We start from the raw sequence: 19165 nt of genomic DNA, 5'->3' as shown, positions 1-19165 counted from the left end.
CCACGCCGTCGCCCTGCAGCTCCTCGCCTTCTTGGCCGTGGTCCTTGTATTTTACGGGAGTCGCAGCCGCCTGTGGAGCCTCACGTCGGTGGGCATTTGTTTGCTGTCCGTCACCTCTGCTGGACAGGCTCTGTTCCACATCCTCACCTGCGTGGAGCACTACCTGGCTGTGGTCCACGCTGTGACCTACCTGCGTGTGAAAGGCGCCGGCGAGGCCGGGATCCGCCGCGTCTGTGCTGGATGCGTGTGGCTGCTGAGCTTCGCGTGGCTGCTGCTCATTGCTTCCAGCAACCCTGACTTCAGTTTTATTTCCTATTGCGTTACTGTAGCCGTCAGTTTAGCTGTCATCTGTTTCTGCAGCATTTCGGTTCTGTGTGCTCTGAGGCGTCCGGGGCCGGGGGAGGGGGGCGGGACCAGGGCGCAGGCCGACCAATCAAAGCAAAGGGCCTTCTACACCATTCTCATCATACTGGGAGTCCTCCTGCTTGGGTTTGTGGGGAATGTGATTGTTAGGACACTACCCAGTTCACCTTTTAACGATTGTGCATTGTTCCTGTCCAGTATGTGGTTGAACTTTCCCAGCAACCTGCTGCTGCCTGTGTTGTTTCTACATCGAGCAGGAAAACTGAGATACTGCCAACAGAAGATCACAAGCTGCCTGGATGAGGCAGGAGCCACTGTCTAGGATGTGGCCTCATGGTTCCTGAGCTACTCCTTTGATTTGACTTTTAGCATCATGAATCGAGTTAATCAGCTGATCGTTGTTTGGGTAAATAAATTGACAAGAACTTAAACGAGGCAAAGCGTCTTCACTGAAGCTCTGCTCTAGTGTTAGTGGTCTGAAGTTAGTGTTGCCAGCATGTGTTTCTAGTATAGAGACATACGTGTGTGTATGATTTCTATATACGGTAATAAAACCATGTAACACCTGTTTATCATTTAAGGCACCATTATCATTGTCTGTACAAACTGCTAATTCAGCCTGAACACATTTAAGCTGTTAACACAACACACAAACACTGATGGGCAGTGAGCTGGATGGATGATATCCTGCTGAAACACATAGGAAGCGCTCACGAATAGAGTTCACGAAATTGTTTCACAAACCACGCAGGAGGTGCTGCGCTCATCATCTGTGTTTACCAGTGGCACCAAGCTCCAAGCTTTGGGACACAGCTCCTTTGTACAAACATAAGCACCAAGGCTCTAATTCCCGCCATTATATTATATTTCATGATTTATTTACATCATCAAGCTACAGACTATCATCATGACTATTAGTGGATCAGTACAACTTGTAAATGTACAAACTCACTTTTTCAACCACACAATCAAAAAGCAACAGTCCAGCAGAAACTGTCTGCGTGAATAACGTGAAGTTTTGCTCCAATGAGCGACCCGCTGAGGTCCCAGAACCGGACCATGATGGACCTCAACCACAGCTTTGAATGAAGCCGATATGCTGGAAGTTGAGCCCAATGTTTGCACCTGATGAAATGATTAATGTTCTACTCAAATACTGGTTCTGGACTTTGCTCTGACAAACACATTTACCTTTGAAATCGACCATAGACATTAGCATAAAATATGAATTGCAAAATGGAACGCTCACACAAAAAGTGACAAATGTCAGATTCACTCAACACCCAATGAACCTCCAGGTATTTACTGTATAGCTCACATATTAAACAACAAGCATTAAAATGTGGTACCAAACAAACATTCCATTAAATTAGTTTTTGGGATCAAAGAGCATTTGTTAAGCTAAACTGTAAACTTTTAAACTCCCGCAGCTTTAACATAAAGTTAAAGCTGCAGGACTTTGAAACGCCGCCTCTCGTGTTTATTGGGGGACGACTCTATAAAACCACAGCGTATCACCAATAAGATCTCACGTCTCTGATGTTAAATTTACAGCTGCTAGATTGAAATGGACAAACTCAAACCACCACTAGTTACATTCAAACAGATACATCTCAAATTTAGTACAAGTGGTGACATAATATTATCAGCAAGGAAGAAAGGACAGAGCAGCGGTGAGAGGTCGCCTGGTCTCCGGCAGGAGTGAGAACCCAACGTCCCAGACAGCAGGTCCTCCATCGGTCTGTGGGGCTCTGCCCCTTTAAGGCTGAGGCACGAGCTTATAGACCCTGATCCTACGTCAGCTACACATCTGGTTTCATTCTAACTTCTGGCCTGATACCAGTGAACAACAATAAGTGTTTACTCAAAGGTAATTGTCTGTTTTCTGGAGTCTATCCCAGACATTCCTTATACAACGACTCTGCCTAAATACAATTGATTGGACTCTCCATCGGCTCCAACGGCTCCTTTGGCTCCATTGTCTCCTCCAACTTCCATCACGGTTGTACTGGAAGCTGTGGCACTGCACCCTCTGCGTTGTCCTCGGAACCTCATCAATGCCCTGCCTTTCCGCTAGCGACCCAGTTGGCCCAGCTCGCTTGTGGCCTTCACATCATGTCCCTCGCTTCCAGAACGTCCAAAGATCCAGCTCTGCTCTGCGGCACCATCCTCTGTCCCCCTCGGACTGGTGCTCCAGCTGTGACCTGAGAGCTGATAGCTGAGAGGCAGAAAGATCTGCACCATAGTGCAGCATAAACCATCCTACAGAGCTAGGGTTAGGGTTAGGCTGAATAGAACATATAGTTTGCTTTTTGTTTCAGGCCGTCGCTGTAGAAATCAAATTCTCTTCATCAGAGAATATAAAAGAACCATTGTCGTAGCAGGTCAGAATACACACCTTCCTCTGATACTGATGTAACCTGTGGACAGAGGTTAAGGGTAGGAGAGAAATCAGTTAGGAGGGAAAATTAGTTTGAGTGAGATGTTTATGCTGACACAGTTTCTCCACTGCTGCTCTGTGTAGAGAGAAGGGTTGAAGTTGTTAATGTGAGCTTCCTGTGTGCAACAACACACTGAGATGCAGAATGAAAATGGTTAAACCCTCATTATATAAAATCAACAACAATTAAACATCATGTCATGAGGTCAGGGTTTTCGTCGTGCACGTGAGCTAAGAGATAAACGCTTGCTAATGAGAACTATAATTTAGAAATGCTAGCCTGTGACCTTGATCTGCTAAATGAGTCAGCAGTGTCACTCAGGCCCATCAATGATCCAGAGTTTGATCTTCTTTGTCCTCTTCTTTACTGCAACAGAACAGCACAGCACTCCTGCGTATGTTAATCATCTGTTTCACATAGAAACTTGGTTTATGCATTAACCCCTATTCTGTCGAGCAAAGCTCATGCAATGAGCTACACACTCAAATGCATTATTCACAGTATTTCTTCATTCTTTGATTGTCAACATTTACACTTTCCCTTTTATTCACTCCTTGATTTCCATTAACCCCTTTCCTCCCTCACACACCATGCTACCGTCTCTTTTTCTCTCACTCCTACGAATCCTGCTGTGAGATCATACTCTTCTCTGTAGCGCAAGCTATTTACACACCAAGTCAGGTTTTAAACCAACTCAACCACAAACTTGCCCCAACCGATCAAGTTCACCAACACAATAACTAATAAAACACAACCAGGGTAAAAATCCGCCCTTTCTGTCACAACTCCGGTGGGAGAGGTACAGGAGAGAGGGTGGATCTTTACCCTGGTGTGGGATGTGTTTTATTTCTGTTTATCAGAATAAACTGGAAACCATAAATCCTGACTGTGAGTCGATCCTTAAAGAGACTACACAACGCAGAAAGCCACCGGTCACATGAACACAGATGTGTCTCCCTCTGTGAGTGTTGGTTTGTTGGTGAGGACATCAAGTAAACAAAGAACTGACTCAAAGCATGATGATGCATGACACGAAAACCACACTTAACAAACACACGCGTGTCCGCTGATAAGGTCTGTTTGAGTTCAGTTCGGCAGCAGACAGGCTGGTGATGGATTCTGACAGCTGTAGGAGGAGGATGTGAGTTATTCTCAGGGAGCGTCCCTGGGGTTCAGCATCTGACCTTAGCAGCAGGTTACAGACATGTTTTCATTTAAAGGCTTCTTATTTTTGTGTAAACTTTGTTTTTCAGTGATGATGAACCCAAAACTAAATATCTGGTGCAGACACTCTATAAACTAATACTAAAGTATTTAGTGAAGCTGGGGCTCGATGGGTCTCACTGCCATAAGTACTGAGTTACGCTTCTTCCAACTAAGACAATGATCTACATCAGCATCATTGGTGCTGTTGTAGATCAGGCCTCAGCTCAAAGCCTGTTGTAGCTTTAAATGTTAAAACCAAATGAATGATGACAAAGAGCTGATCAGCAGCTGGTTGCAGGCAGAGGAACTTTAGTTGTCGGTTCAATTTTCACTACTGACAGAACCGGTCTCTGCTTCCTTTCACACACCTGACAAAGCTCCCACAGCCTATTGTCAAGTCCACATACTCGCTCAAAGCAACATCTACGGTTGATGAGTTCACAGTAAAATGTCTGTTTAGTCTCAATCTGCTGCTGAATGAGACAAAGTGGAGGAATTTACAAACCAGTAAGTAACTGACACTTCATTAATCTTTGTGTTTATACTGTTTTAACTCCATTTACTGTAAATTGTTCAGCCTGAAATCAGATGCTTTGCTTCCTTATAAATAACAATAGAATCTGAACTCAATGTGTGATGTGTCCTCGTCGTCAAAGCAGCTCAGACGTTTACAGCACAATGAAACAAGTCAAATGGAGAAGTCATTGGTGGAAAAGCATGTCAACATGTCTCTAAAGGCTCGTCTAAACAAACAAGACAAACAAGTTCAAAACAGGAGCAAAACGACTCATTGTAAAAGCTGAATGTGAGGATTCATGTCAACACATTAAAGGTGGTGTCTTCTTTGCTCCTCGCAGGGAGGACATGATCCGGGTCCTTCTGCTCGTCCTGACCTCTGTCTGTGGTCAGTCCAGCTCCAGCAGCAGATAAATACAGCGCGGCCTGAGCGGCTCTGGTGTGAATGATGTCATCATGTCTCTTCTCTGCTCCACAGGACGGTTCGCCATGGAAACAGCTCCAGTCTTCTACCAGATGGAGGAAAACGACCACATCACTGTCTCCTGGGACAGTCACACCAACACTGACCTGTCGCTAACCAGCCTCATTTGTCTTTCCCGGTTGGACGGCATTAAGGTCTTATACCAGATGGTCCGAGGTCTGGAGGACCCAAAGTCGGTTCACAAGCAGTTCTCCAGACGGGTCCTGTTGGACAGAAACGCTCTGAAGGAAGGACGACTCCGCCTCCACCTGTTCCTACTCACAGCTGAAGACTCAGGGGATTACTGGTGTGACCTCATCGCTCATTACAACAGGAAGACGAGGAAATGGGGGATCCAGGCCACCGGTAAGTGGAGAACAGGTTCAACCCAAATGTGTCATAGGCCTAATATTTGTGTTGTTTTTTCACAGTACATTTTATTCTGAACGTGACCCAGAACATTTGTGAAAAGATAAAATCAAGTGAAGGTGAGTAAAGCACCATGTGCCGTAGATAATCAATATGATGGTCAGTGATTATTGATACTGAACCTACAGACATGAGTCTTGAACCAGGCGCTACGTGGCAGCTGCCAGAACCACAGCAGACGCTCATTTGGGTCGTGATTTTACTACTGACAGCTGTAACTGGAGCAGTTGTGCTCAGGAGACAACGTGGCTCCAGAAGAGAAGTTCTCTACAAATGGAGGAGAGAGGCGCCGGTGTAACAAGTCTCATCAACGGAGCTGCTCCAGATGTTGGAGGGACTTTGTCTGAGTCACTGATCTGGGATCTGAAATCAAACAAGGACGTCGTAACAGTAAGAGATTTAGAGACATAAAAGTGTGATGTGGTCAGAGGACTCAGGCAGTTAACTAGTGTTTCATTAAGTGGATGTTTTCAGTTTTCCTCCATGCAGACAGTTACAGCAGTTGTACATGTTCATCATGTGCTGTGATGTATTTCTATCACAGGGTGGCGCCACCGAGCGTTGTTAGGTTAAACCAATGAGTCTTTACAGCCATGAAGCTCATTTCACTCCTGAATTTCACCGCAATTTGAATGTAAAAGTAGGTGCTCCAGACGCAGACTGGGACAGATGTTTACAGGTTTATCTTAAGTTGGCAGTTTGGGAAATGTTACACATTATTTTTATCTGATGTTTATTTGTTGTGATTTATTAATGTTACAATTGGCTTTGGTTTGTTCGACCTTGTTTTTGGCTCCAGTTTAAGGTCCAGACTTAATAAATGTTCTTTAACTGCTTCCTAAACACATGTGGTGCCCCAGAGTCAGTCATTTCTGGAAATGCACAGTTCGACTCAGTAGTTTTACAATTATTATTATCTATATTTCTTCTTTAATAACTAGACTCTGATCTGATTTCATCTGCACCCAATACATACACAACATATGAGATGTAGTTTTGTCTAAAAGCTTCTGATTCTGATTCCATGAGGAGATTTAATATCAAGACCCAAATATATTGGAATGACTATAAAAATAATTACATTAATTGTTGTACTACTTCAGTTTGGGATAATTGTGTTATTGATTACGTATAAATCTATGTTCAGCCTCACCCAGTTGTCACTGCATTGGGTCAAGATCGTAGCTTGAATCACATTTGTGTCTTTGCTTCTTTACAACTAAAACAGATTCTGTTTTTCCTTTTCTGTGATTCCAGAGTGATGTAGCTCTGATCTTTTAGGAACTAGAGCCATTTTTATCTTAGTATATATTTTAACTTGTGTCAAGTTTAAGCCAAGCAGTGAACAAGCAGGTTGGTTTTGGTTGATTAGCTGAAACCGGTTTCCTGCTGAACCTGTGACTGAGCAAAACTGTAAAACCTCTTAATGGCTCTTTCAATGTGCTGAACTTAAAAACATACATAGTATGTTTACATATACAAATATGAAGTTAACATGACAGAGTTTGTCAGAAATATTTGCTCCCTATGAAAGTGTGAGAGTTAAAAGCATCTGGGGCATCATGCATCATTAATGCAGGTGATGTCATTAGACTGATCCGTTGATGATGTCATTAACAGTAATGGGTCAGCACTCTTCCACCACCAACGCTGGGCTTTTTGTACTTATGAGCTAATTTACTTTGCTTTATCTCACTTATTCACAACCACACAAATCAAATAAAATAAAAAGGATGTGTTTGTTTTCATCAGCACAAGTAAAGACGAAGGAAACTGAAAAGGAAGTAAACATAAATCCATCTGAATTGACCAGAACTCATTGACCTTCCTGACCCGTCCTGCACCGAGGGCGTCCACGTCACAGTGCACACGTCCTGAGAAGTGCTGGTGCTGAGGCTCCTTCACACTTTGGTCCAGATGGTAGAAGACCTTCAGCTCCGGCGTCAGCAGACAGTGGATTTTAGGTGAAGGGACGAAACGTCCACTCTGGAGGAGAAGCACCACTCAACGGTGACGTTATGGTTTTCCTCCACCTCATAGGTTTGAGCCTTTATATGATGCACATGTTCCCTTGACAGGAGGAAATGAATTAAGTCGAATTATGATCAGATTCCAATGAATTACAAGAAAAGTATTCACTTTTGGTGAACAGATAACACTGTGTGACCTAGAGTTGAAATCGCCCACGTCACTCACTGGCCTCTGTTGTTTGTTTGATTTAAATGTGAACCTGTCTCTCTGCTTTTGCCTCAAACAGATGAGACTGATGACACCTTGTCACAGTGCGAAGTTGTTAGAGTGAACTAAAGCTCTAATTTACCACAAACACAGAGGGTCACAGAAACAATTAGCGGCTGAAATCATCTCTTATGGAAGAAAACATACAAAGCAGCGGCTTTGAGAACAGAAACAGTGTTATACATGATTCAAACTTGCTCAGAAGAGAAAACAAACAGCAGCCTGTGATGAACTCACTGTCAAACAGGAAAACGATTAGCTCTGACTGACACAGCAAACACAAACACAACAAACTCAAGCTCTACTTCATTGGGAGAAAACCGGAACCTCGCTGGTGTATCTTAAGAACATGGTTCAACAAAAAGTCATCCTGCTCCTCACCCCAGACTGATAAAAGTATAGGTGCGAAGACAACAGGAAGCAAAAGCAGGTCTGGGCCTCGTACTCACACATCTTATGAGAGACACATTTGAGGTGGCAGCTGCTGATAAGAGCATTTAGATCATATGTAGATATATGATATATAGATGTAATTTTACTGTGAACTGACAGCTTTAAAGGTCTTGGCAGCAGTGATGAATATATCAGGATCAACCATCAAACACCATTCTTTAGATCATACTGATGTTGTATTTAAAGTGTGAGACAGAACTATACCTGGATACGTTCTCTTAAGTTAAACTTGTCTTTTAAAGGTAATATTGGTCATTAAGTGTGAAACAACCAGCCAAAACATTTGAATAACTTTAATATTCATGTAGAAATAAGCACAGGGTCCGTTACACTTTGGCAACAGAATGTTCACAGTATTCATCTCGATCTCCACCTTTGAAGCAGATGTGAGCGTTGCCACAGATGTTACTAAATGCTCAGCTCAAAGCTGGTGGATCACTGCTGCTGGGAGTTCAGTGACCCCAGCTCCACCTCCATGTCTCTGATTGGCTGTGGAGGAGCAGTCAGGTTGTGCTGGGCAGAGCAGCATGTTGTTGACCACATGATCCATCACTGCTTCCTTTGTCACACGCTGTCCAGTGGTCTCCCAGCACCTTGGCCTTGCTGACGCTGACGTAGGTTTGAGGCAGAGCGCCTCCTGCTGCATGTGGCTCAGGAGGTCACAGTAGTAGTTTGTGGCTCAGTAGATCGAAGCTTGGCTCCTTCTTATCAAAGCCTTTAACGGTTTTTGCCTCCAGCTCTGACAGAAAGGAGCAAAACATGAAACATCAAAACAGAGGAAAACCACAACATGGATGCAGTGACTTTGAGTCAGGGATGAAGGTATTTTAACACTGACAGAACTTATTGCTCTGGGCGTCTGAGACACAGTGTCAGTGTCTTTGTAAAGGACTCGGTCCAAGCTATAAACTGACGTACAGCACCTTTAAACACGTGTCTGTCACCACTGAGGCTTGTCTCAAACTCAAGGCCTCTCTGCTGCTGCTGCTCTGTGATCGCTGGATTATTGCTTCCGCTGAGCTTTTCTGATCATATCTGGCAGAAACAGAGGAAGAAGGAATCAACATCTACAGCGTGATACAGAGCAGCACGACCACAAAGACAGAAATGACATGAAGATAAATAACATGAGGCTGTTTGAGGCGTTTCTGTGTGGTTAAGTGTTAAATGCTCATTTACACTGGGGAACGGCCTGCGTTTCACAGTTCAAATGCTGATCCAGGTCAAGTTCAAGCAACAGCAAACGTATGTGGAGCTGCGTGAAACTGAGGGAAGGTTGGATTCAGCTCATAATATGTATTTCATTCTGGGAGGTGCATAGTCACACAGTACGTTATTCGTACGTAATATTTTTTGCACAAAGCATTGGGCTCATTAGATAATGATGCTACACACCGGTATTCTTTCTTGCAGAGCAGAATGGAGGAAACTGCAAGGCCACAGCACAGTTAATGAGGCTTGAGCAGATCAGGAAAATAAATTCCAACAATGTTTCAATGATTAAATGCAACATTTTTCCAACAGTTACATCCAAGGATTCAGGGACAGGGACAAGACAACATTCTGTTGGTTTCTGCCAGTTTGTGCTGATCACCAACATGTTTTTTTTCTGACAACTTGTCAAACATTGCTAAGACGTTTGAATTAAGCTGCAGCTCCAGTGTTCAAGACAGTTATCTCTGATTAACACTGTCCTGCAGCTACTGATGTGCTGACAAGAGCTCATCTGTAACTGTGACGTCACTCAGGCTGTCGTGGGACGTGATAAAGTGAAGCTGGCACTAATGAACCAACTAAGAACTTCCTGTTCTTAGTTGAAGCAACTAAAAACATCCACCTTTGACAAAACAGCAGAAAAGCAAAAATCATTTTTGCAGCATGGCCTTGTTTCAGACTTGACATATTTTTACACAGAGCAGAATATTTCAGGTTTATTTTTTTGTAGGTAGTAACACTGTGGTTTAGGGTTCACTTCTTTACTTTAAATGTTGCTACTGCCCGTGACCTGAACTTTGCTTTGACTTAACGATGGTCGTGTTTAAGTGGTTTCTTGTTAACAGATCTTTATGAACAGCTTGTTCTCTGAATAAACCTCATAGTTGTTTTCCTGCCTCCGTTCTGGTGAAATCGTTTTTCCACTCGCTTTTCACTGTGTCTAGCTGATAACTAGATATTAATCACATGTGGGCTGAACCTGGCTAAGACGGGTCAGGGTTATAGCTAGAGATGTCGAAATCAAAGCCTCATGAATCACTGAGCAACTATGACACAGTTGGGCTGAAATCGACACATTGCTCGACACCATTTGACACATTCAGAACAGCGACGTCTGCTGGTTGTGCGTGAGAACTGCATCAGAGCAGATGGACGATCAAACCCTCGCTGATACGTGGTTGTTCAGGATCACAGTCCATGTTTTATTGTCAAATAAAAGTTATTTAATCAAAGGTGCGTAATTGTGTTTCTCTGTGGATAATAATATATCAGTAGCCTTGATGTGGTGAATATTTTTGACAGTCAGATGTTATTAGAGCTGTATTTGGTTCTACTGCAACTCTGTTTTTTACTACATTGAGGAGACATGTTTGTCATTTAGTTAAATCAAATACTTTTTTTTTATTTTCCACAGAACATGACTTTAATCAGCTTCTCACCACCTCTCCAGCTTTGGAGAAGAGCCGTTTGCACTGACGTCTGACTAATAAAGATATCATATTGAAATTGCGACTTGTCAAAATGTAGTTCTAGTCTTTAATTACATTTTGAACTTGTCATAAATACATTACAGATATCCGTAATGTGAAACATGTCGATCTTAAAGATCGTCTATCATCTTATAGATCATCGGTCCGTTGCCACGTTTATAAAGCTCTGACATATTAAAACAACCGTCCGTTCAAACTGCACATAAGCCGCTCGGCAGTCACGACGTATCGACGCCTCTCGCTCTCATTGGTCACGTGATTAGGGACGCGCTGAAGATTCTGCTTGACGACACTTCCGCTTCAAAAGAGCGACGCTGAGTCGAGTGGGAGGTCTCGACTTGGACATCTCTAGTTAAACCTGGAACCACCAAGCTGTCACTGATCAGGGGCGGGTTCACCTGGACAGGTCGCCGTCCGTCACGTACTGTACCTGTGGAGACACAACTGTTCAGTCGTACTTGTGGTTTTGAGTCGCCACTGATCTGAGCATCGTGACTGAGGGAGGAACCAGAGAGAAGCCACAGTGATAAACATCAGCACCAGAGTCTGACAGCAGCTTCTTATCAGATCCACTGTCAGATACACACTCAGATCCAGGACCTCAGACCTGCTGCTTTAGTTTCTGCTGTCTGAGCTTTTATGAGGATAGTGTTGACAGAAGTACTGTCCTTGACCTGCTGGTAGGAGTCTGTTCATGCAGTACTTTTAGTGGTACCAGAGTATGTGTCAACTATAGAACTGCTTCACTAGAGTTGAGCCTCAGAAAGACTCAGACGTGTTGGAGTGAAGCTTTACCTGGTTCTGGTCCAGATCTACTCTGAAGACACGAGGGTCCGACAGGCTGAGACTGAGCTGGACATGGACCACCTGCTGCTGCTGCTGCTGCTGTGGAGCTCAGGTACAGTTACTGCTCTGCTCCAACCATGAATGAAGTAAAGACACATTCAGGCTTTGACCCAGCAGATTTTCAGTTAAACCCGTTTTATTTGTACTTGTTGACCGTTTTCATGTTTGTGAAAGCTAACATAAGGTTCGATTCCTGGGTTTCGCATGGGCTCATCCCACAGACACACACAGACTGACATTAGGTTCATTGGTCACTCTGAATCACGATGCTCTGCCTCTGTGCCCTGCGATAGACTGGTGACGTGTGCAGGGATAGGCCTGGCTGGGTCAGAGTGTGTTTAACGTGGAGCAGCTGAGACTGTTCTTTGGGAGAATGTGTCTTTAAATATTTAGATTCCGTGTCTCTCAGGTCCACTCTGCTTTGTGTGTCCTCTAGTACGTCAGTGTTTGAAAACTTATCATGTGCGACACACATTAAAATGAGTTGGTTCCAATCAGGTCGCTGCTCTACACTGAGGTTTATTCTGTGATTCCCTCCTCAGGAGCTCAGGCTGAAGGAAATCACACGTCAACAGGTGATAAAGAAAGAATCACAAATGCAGACGATCACAGTTCACTTTCATATTTTAATGATGAATCTCTGCTTTCTGTTCAGAACCTGATGAGTTCAGGTTGGTGGAAGGAGACAGTCGCTGTGCAGGTAGACTGGAGCTGAGACATGAAGGAGACTGGAGACCAGTGGAAGGATATCACTTCACCCTGAAAGAAGCAGCTCTTGTCTGTAGAGAGCTGGACTGTGGTTCTGCTGTTTCTATACAAAAGAGATACGATTCCTCAGGCAGACCTGGATGGGGGATCAAGACAGACTGTGTACGGTCGAAATCTGCACTGAGAGGGTGCGTAGAATCAGATTATGCTCACCACACCCTGAACCTCACCTGCTCAGGTAAGATCATCAGTGACATCATCAGGTGACAAAGAAACACACATTCAGACATTTGATTTTAGGACTGAAACATTTGTAGAGATATTATTTCAGGAATCTGATCCTGGATCAGGTCAGAGTGTGGTTTTTCCCATCAGACCTGTGTTTGTGCAGCAGGCAGAGACAAAGTGCACCTTTGGTCTTACAATATGAGATTATTGTTTACAGCCTGTTAGATGTAAGAAGTCTCACTTTCAGCATCACAGCCGTCTCTAGGTGCTAAAGCTGTTTAGCCAGTAGCATCTACTGCAGGCAGAATGGTTCAGGTTAGTTCACCTGACAAATTACACTACTCTAACCTTACAAAAGCATAAGGTCAATGACAAATAATAACAGTATAAACAGTAATCATGTATTTTTTTGTATTTTGAAATCAACATTTAACAATAAGGTTTAATTAAATGTGTAGTAAACGGTTTTAAAGTGTAAATCTTAGTAGTAGTAAAATTGTCAGTGTAAATGACAGCAAAGAACTGTTAAACAGCAACATTTATTTCATCATTTTTACAGGCAAAACATTACAACACCTTAATAACTACACTTTATTACTGTTAATTAAACATAGTATGTAGTAGTAGTTTTTACTGTAATTATGTAAAAAAAAGTTTTACCATTAAAACAAATATTTAGCTAACAATACTGTAAGACCACAAAGAAGTAGATACTGTACATTTAAAATTATTATTTGGTTTTAATTACAGATTTTGTTGACGTATTTTGTTGATATTTACCGTTCTGACCAGAGCTACAGAAAACTCACACAACCAGAACTACATGCTGTGATAATCAGAACCATCCTTGTACATTAACCTGCCGATGCTGCTTTTAGTGAACCTTTAGCATCATCAGACAAATTAAATGTAAATGTGCTGTTAAAGTGCTGCTGCAGATGATGAATTGATTCTACGTCCATTTGGATTCAGTACATCTCTTTACTGAACATCTGCTGTCTATTCTTTTTGTCTAATGTCTTTAGACTCTGTCAGGCTGCTGAATGTTATGTTAGCACTAAAACTATTTGTTTTTTTTTTACTTCACAGGAAAGTAATAGTTACAGTGTCACTGCCAAAACAGTGTTTTGCAGTTGCTCTGATGGACATTTTGTCCAGAGTCAAGAAATGTTCAGACATCACTGTGGACACTAAACACCACCTGGTCCAATGTGTCCCTTCTGATCAGAGCTATGAAAAAACTACACAACTACAAACTACACCAAAAACACATGCTGTGATAGTCAGAACCATTCTTGGGGGTTTTCCTGTGGATGATATACTGATATTGCTTCTGAGCCTATTTGGTTTCAGGTTAGTTTTTGACCTTCCGTCTGTTCTTTTCTCTCTTTGTTTCATGTCTCCAGACTCTGTCAGGCTGCTGAATGGGACCAGCCTGTGTTCAGGCAGACTGGAGGTCAGGTCCAACCAGGGGTGGTCCTCAGTGTGTGAAGCTGACTTTGACCAGCAGGATGCAGAGGTGGTCTGTAGGGAGCTTGGCTGTGGGGCTCCTTCAGCCCTCCAGGGGGCGCTCTATGGAGAAGTGGAGGCTCCAGTGTGGTCCAAAGAGTTCCAGTGTGGAGGCCACGAGTCTGCTCTGCTGGACTGTAGGAGCTCAGACTCAGCTAGAACCACCTGCTCACCTGGAAAAGCTGTTGGACTCACCTGCTCAGGTAGACGAGGAGCTGCAGCTCGTAATTGCTTTATTTCTGCTCTACAGGTTCCTTCTTTTTTGTTTTAATGATGACTCTGCTTTCTGCACAGAACCAGTCAGGTTGGTGGAAGGAGGCAGTCGCTGTGCAGGTACTCTGGAGGTGAAACATGAAGGAGACTGGAGACCACTGGGAGAATTAGGCTGGACCCTGAGGGAAGCAGCTGTTGTCTGTAGAGACCTGGACTGTGGGTCTGCTGTTTCTATAGGACACAGAAGAAGGGCCTCAGAAAGACCTGTGTGGCAGATCATGGCAGACTGTGTACGGTCTGGATCTGCTGCGAGGGAGTGCGTAAAATCACCTCAACCATTCCCCACCCTAACCCTCACCTGCTCAGGTAGGATCATCAGTGACATCATCAGGTCACATAGAAACACAGTCAGACATTTGCTTTCAAGACAGAAACATTGTAGAGATATTATTTTAGGGATCTGATCTTGGATCAGGTCAGAGTGTGGTGTTTCCCCTTGAGGCCTGTGGTTGTAGCATGTAGCCTGTTGCATGAAAGCAGTCTCATTTTCATCACCACTGCTGCCTCTAAGTCTTAAAGCTTTTTAGCCAGTAGCATCTACTGCAGGCAGAATGGTTCGGCTTAGGCACAGTTTAGTGCTGTTCTGCCCCATTTGCCACAGTGACTCAGGCTAGTTTTAAAGACAGTATCTTCTTTTCATCAGTAATGAACTATTGCTGCCATCAAACACATACTGTACACAACATTTGACATCACTGTGGACACTAAACACCACCTGGTCCAATGTGTCCCTTCTGATCAGAGCTATGAAAAAACTACACAACCAAAAACACATGCTGTGACAGTCAGAACCATTCTTGGGGGTTTTCCTGTGGATGATATACTGATATTGCTGCTGAGCCTATTTGGTTTCAGGTTAGTTTTTGACCTTCCGTCTGTTCTTTTCTCTCTTTGTTTCATGTCTCCAGACTCTGTCAGGCTGGTGAATGGGACCAGCCTGTGTTCAGGCAGACTGGAGGTCAGGTCCAACCAGGGGTGGTCCTCAGTGTGTGAAGCTGACTTTGACCAGCAGGATGCAGAGGTGGTCTGTAGGGAGCTTGGCTGTGGGGCTCCTTCAGCCCTCCAGGGGGCGCTCTATGGAGACGTGGAGGCTCCAGTGGGGTCCAAAGAGTTCCAGTGTGGAGGCCACGAGTCTGTTCTGCTGGACTGTAGGAGCTCAGACTCAGCTACAACCACCTGCTCACCTGGAAAAGCTGTTGGACTCACCTGCTCAGGTAGATGAGGAGCTGCAGCTTGGATCTGATTCATTTCTGTTCTAGAAGGTAATTCTGTTGTTTCTCTCTGCTTTTTGTTCAGAACCTGATGAGTTCAGGTTGGTGAGAGGAGACGCTGTGCAGGTAGACTGGAGCTGAGACATGGAGGAGACTGGAGACCAGTGACTGCATCTGAATGGACCCTAAAAGAAGCAACTGTTGCCTGTAGAGAGCTGGACTGTGGCTCTGCAGTTTCTATAGGACGAAGAGAAGAGTCCAGAAACAGACCTGTGTGGTGGATGATCCCTGAATGTGTTCAGTCTGGATCTGTTCTAAGGGAGTGTGTATCAGCCTTCACTTTACCTTCCTCTAACCTGGGATTTACCTGCTCAGGTACGCAATCAGTTACAGTTACAGTTACATTGTTACAGATTTGACTGGTACCAGAAATCAGATTAGTTGTAAACTGTAAAACAGTTTGGAAAAAGATGAGACAAACAATGATGTGGTTTTCTCTGCCCTCACCTTTATCAGTCTAAAGACACCAAATATATCCAGTCGCTGCATACATGCATTTTAGACTCCTGTTACCATTTTCCATACCAATCAAAAACACACATTTCTGCTTATCTGTTACCTCTACTTCTTAAAAACATGTTCCTTATTCTCCCGTAACTGACACCACCAGAGGTGTTCCGCTGTCTGGCACGTGAACTGTTGCACACACAGTACTGCATTCTGCAGAGGCAGCTAGTCTAACCAAAACCCCTCAGACCTCCTTCCCCAGCTTTTAGGGGAAGATCCCACTCCAGACTGGAGACAGAGGAGTTTTTCATTCTTTTTTATGTATTGTTCTTTGCTTATTCATAATCAGAATCAGTTCAGTGTGTTTTCACACAACTGCAGGTTGTTTATGTGCTATGATCCTCTGATGGCTCATGACCACAGACTCCAACCCAGAAATGTGAACATATCACCAGTTGTTCCAGTGTTAAAATGTTAAAGTGTGTGGTTTTGCTGTAGATGATGAAATGATATTGGTTCAGTTCAGTCCAGTTGGTTTCACTACATACTGAGCGTCTGCTGTCTTTTCTCTCTTTGTTTCATGTCTCCAGACTCTGTCAGGCTGCTGAATGGGACCAGCCTGTGTTCAGGCAGACTGGAGGTCAGGTCCAACCAGTCCAACCAGGGGTGGTCCTCAGTGTGTGAAGCTGACTTTGACCAGCAGGATGCAGAGGTGGTCTGTAGGGAGCTTGGCTGTGGGGCTCCTTCAGCCCTCCAGGGGGCGCTCTATGGAGAAGTGGAGGCTCCAGTGGGGTCCAAAGAGTTCCAGTGTGGAGGCCACGAGTCTGCTCTGCTGGACTGTAGGAGCTCAGACTCAGCTAGAACCACATGCTCACCTGGAAAAGCTGTTGGACTCACCTGCTCAGGTAGACGAGGAGCTGCAGCTTGGATCTGGTTTATTTATCTATTGAAGTTTTTTTTGTTGTTCTTGTTTTACTGTAGAGTCTCTGCTTTCCTTCCAGAATCTGATGGGATCAGGTTGGTGGGAGGAGGCAGCCGGTGTGCAGGTAGACTGGAGATAAAACTTGGAGACTGGAGACCAGTGGATGGAACTGACTGGAGGGTGAATGATGCAGCTGTTGTCTGTAGAGAGCTGGACTGTGGATCTGCTGTTTCTATAGGATGGAGAGAGGAGTTCTCAGACAGACCTGTGTGGTGGATCTGGTCAGAATGTGTTCAGTCTGGATCTGCTCTCAGGGAATGTTTAGGAGCATACACATCCTCGTCATTCATCCAGGATCTCATCTGCTCAGGTGAAACTAAACAACAACTCGATTTTACAAATGTTCTGGGAATCAGTAAGATCTGATGTAATCTGGATGCACTCAGTAGCAAAAGGAGATCAGATTTAAACACATAATAGACTTTACTGATTTATGTCCACTGACGTTACAGTATTTAATTCAGTCGCTCAGTGACTAGACCAGAGAAAGTCGGGAAGTGGAGAGAGGATACAGTGCCATAGGAGAAGATTTCAGAATAAAAGAGAAAGAATAAATCTGTCTGCCAATCAGCGGAATAAAGACCCAGACAACTGAGACATTGGTGCTGGTTCCAGCTGTGTCCTGAAAGCAGAGGAGGATGTGATAGCTTATCGTGTTAAGGCTCAGATTTTCAAAATAAAAACAGTCAACCAAGATTTAAAGTCTCCAAGAAGTTAATCTCAAAACTGAAAAGAGATTTAGCTCACAAAGTGAACATAACAGTCAGAAGGATAAAATCTCATAGTGCATCAAAGCAAGGAGCTGCTCCAGCACAATGCATCATGGGAACTAACACTTTTACGCAAGAATGCAGCTCTATCCGTTAGTTTCCTTTTCTTTGAGTTTTTTTAACGTTTCTTTCCACCTTATTTGTGTTTTTGTTTCATGCGACTAAGGGCACAAACTTCATTAGTCTTGCACTTTGTTTTATTATCTTTCTACAACTTTTTGAGCTGGTGTTCCTTATTAAGTCGCAACCACATTAACTGATGACTGTGTCATCAGTTAATGTATGTCAACGTTTTGTTGTAATGTGTTGTTGTTTACAAGTTTGAACGCTGCTCGTGTTATAGTTACGTAAGTAGCTAAAAGAAAGTGCAGACTGAGTGAGTCTGCTCCTGAATTGCTACACTCTGCTCTCAATAAAGGATCAAATGTCAAACCCCTGCTTTTTGTCTTCGGATCCTTCATTGAGTTTAATATTCATCAATTATCAAAAAGATTCACAAATACTTTTCTATGTTGGTGCCAGCAGCTGTTATCGTGTGTCTGTTGTTACTGTGTTGTCGGATCACACTTTAACTCGTCTTTTGGATTGTGTTTGTGACAAAGTCAAGGTCGCTTCAATGTTGTGCAGAAGCGGAGCAGCTTCTCATTCATACGTTTGATCTAGTTCTACATATAAACAACTCGAGCTCGCTATTGGTTTTCTTGTCCATCAGCACCACCGAATAGTTTGATGTAATACAGAAATGCTCACGGAAAAAGTTAACGTGGTCGCGACTTAATTCCAGGGGCGCAGAGCGGCGAGAGTAAAGATGGTTTTTCTGTGGATGATATACTGATATTGCTTCTGAGCCCATTTGGTTTCAGGTTAGTTTTTGACCTTCCATCTGTTCTTTTCTCTCTTTTTTTCATGTCTCCAGACTCTGTCAGGCTGCTGAATGGGACTGGTCTGTGTTCAGGCAGACTGGAGGTCAGGTCCAACCAGGGGTGGTCCTCAGTGTGTGAAGCTGACTTTGACCAGCAGGATGCAGAGGTGGTCTGTAGGGAGCTTGGCTGTGGGGCTCCTTCAGCCCTCCAGGGGGCGCTCTATGGAGAAGTGGAGGCTCCAGTGGGGTCCAAAGAGTTCCAGTGTGGAGGCCACGAGTCTGCTCTGCTGGACTGTAGGAGCTCAGACTCAGCTAGAACCACCTGCTCACCTGGAAAAGCTGTTGGACTCACCTGCTCAGGTAGACGAGGAGCTGCAGCTTTTTTCTTTCCACTTCTGTTCTAGTGAAGGTCATTCTGTTCTTTTACCGATACCCCTGCTTTCTGTTCAGAACCT

The 19165-nt window shown here is 43.9% G+C and overlaps 2 protein-coding genes across 4 annotated transcripts in view; both read left to right on the top strand.

The window, feature by feature from the left end:
• The first annotated feature begins 4384 nt into the window (after positions 1 to 4384).
• LOC114869368 (uncharacterized) lies at positions 4385 to 6265 on the top strand. 3 transcript variants are annotated; one of them, XM_029173564.3, is made up of 5 exons: positions 4385 to 4517; positions 4868 to 4914; positions 5005 to 5355; positions 5421 to 5477; positions 5547 to 6265. In XM_029173564.3, exons 2-5 carry the CDS (start codon positions 4875 to 4877, stop codon positions 5714 to 5716), a joined length of 618 nt encoding a protein of 205 aa, XP_029029397.1. In that variant the 5' UTR covers positions 4385 to 4517; positions 4868 to 4874; the 3' UTR covers positions 5717 to 6265. The 3 variants fall into 3 exon arrangements, with proteins under 3 accessions (XP_029029397.1, XP_029029414.1, XP_029029406.1); XM_029173581.3 differs by lacking the exon at positions 4385 to 4517 and having other exon boundaries at positions 4716 to 4914; positions 5631 to 6265; XM_029173573.3 differs by lacking the exon at positions 4385 to 4517 and having other exon boundaries at positions 4722 to 4914.
• Positions 6266 to 11088: 4823 nt separating this feature from the next.
• The window catches only part of LOC114867856 (scavenger receptor cysteine-rich type 1 protein M130-like), a 51046-nt gene continuing 42969 nt past the window's right edge, over positions 11089 to 19165 (top strand). Inside the window, 11 exon segments of the mRNA XM_055513310.1 lie at positions 11089 to 11712; positions 12203 to 12235; positions 12316 to 12606; positions 14003 to 14308; positions 14400 to 14684; positions 15287 to 15592; positions 15675 to 15704; positions 15707 to 15964; positions 16687 to 17001; positions 17098 to 17388; positions 18765 to 19070. Of these exon segments, the coding sequence (XP_055369285.1) occupies positions 11673 to 11712; positions 12203 to 12235; positions 12316 to 12606; positions 14003 to 14308; positions 14400 to 14684; positions 15287 to 15592; positions 15675 to 15704; positions 15707 to 15964; positions 16687 to 17001; positions 17098 to 17388; positions 18765 to 19070 (2461 nt within the window). The 5' untranslated portion in view covers positions 11089 to 11672.

This window comes from Betta splendens, chromosome 2, assembly GCF_900634795.4.
Source record: "Betta splendens chromosome 2, fBetSpl5.4, whole genome shotgun sequence".
Taxonomy (NCBI): domain Eukaryota; kingdom Metazoa; phylum Chordata; class Actinopteri; order Anabantiformes; family Osphronemidae; genus Betta; species Betta splendens.
The sequence above is the reverse complement of the archived record's forward strand: the minus strand, read 5'-3'. Positions and strand labels throughout refer to the sequence as shown.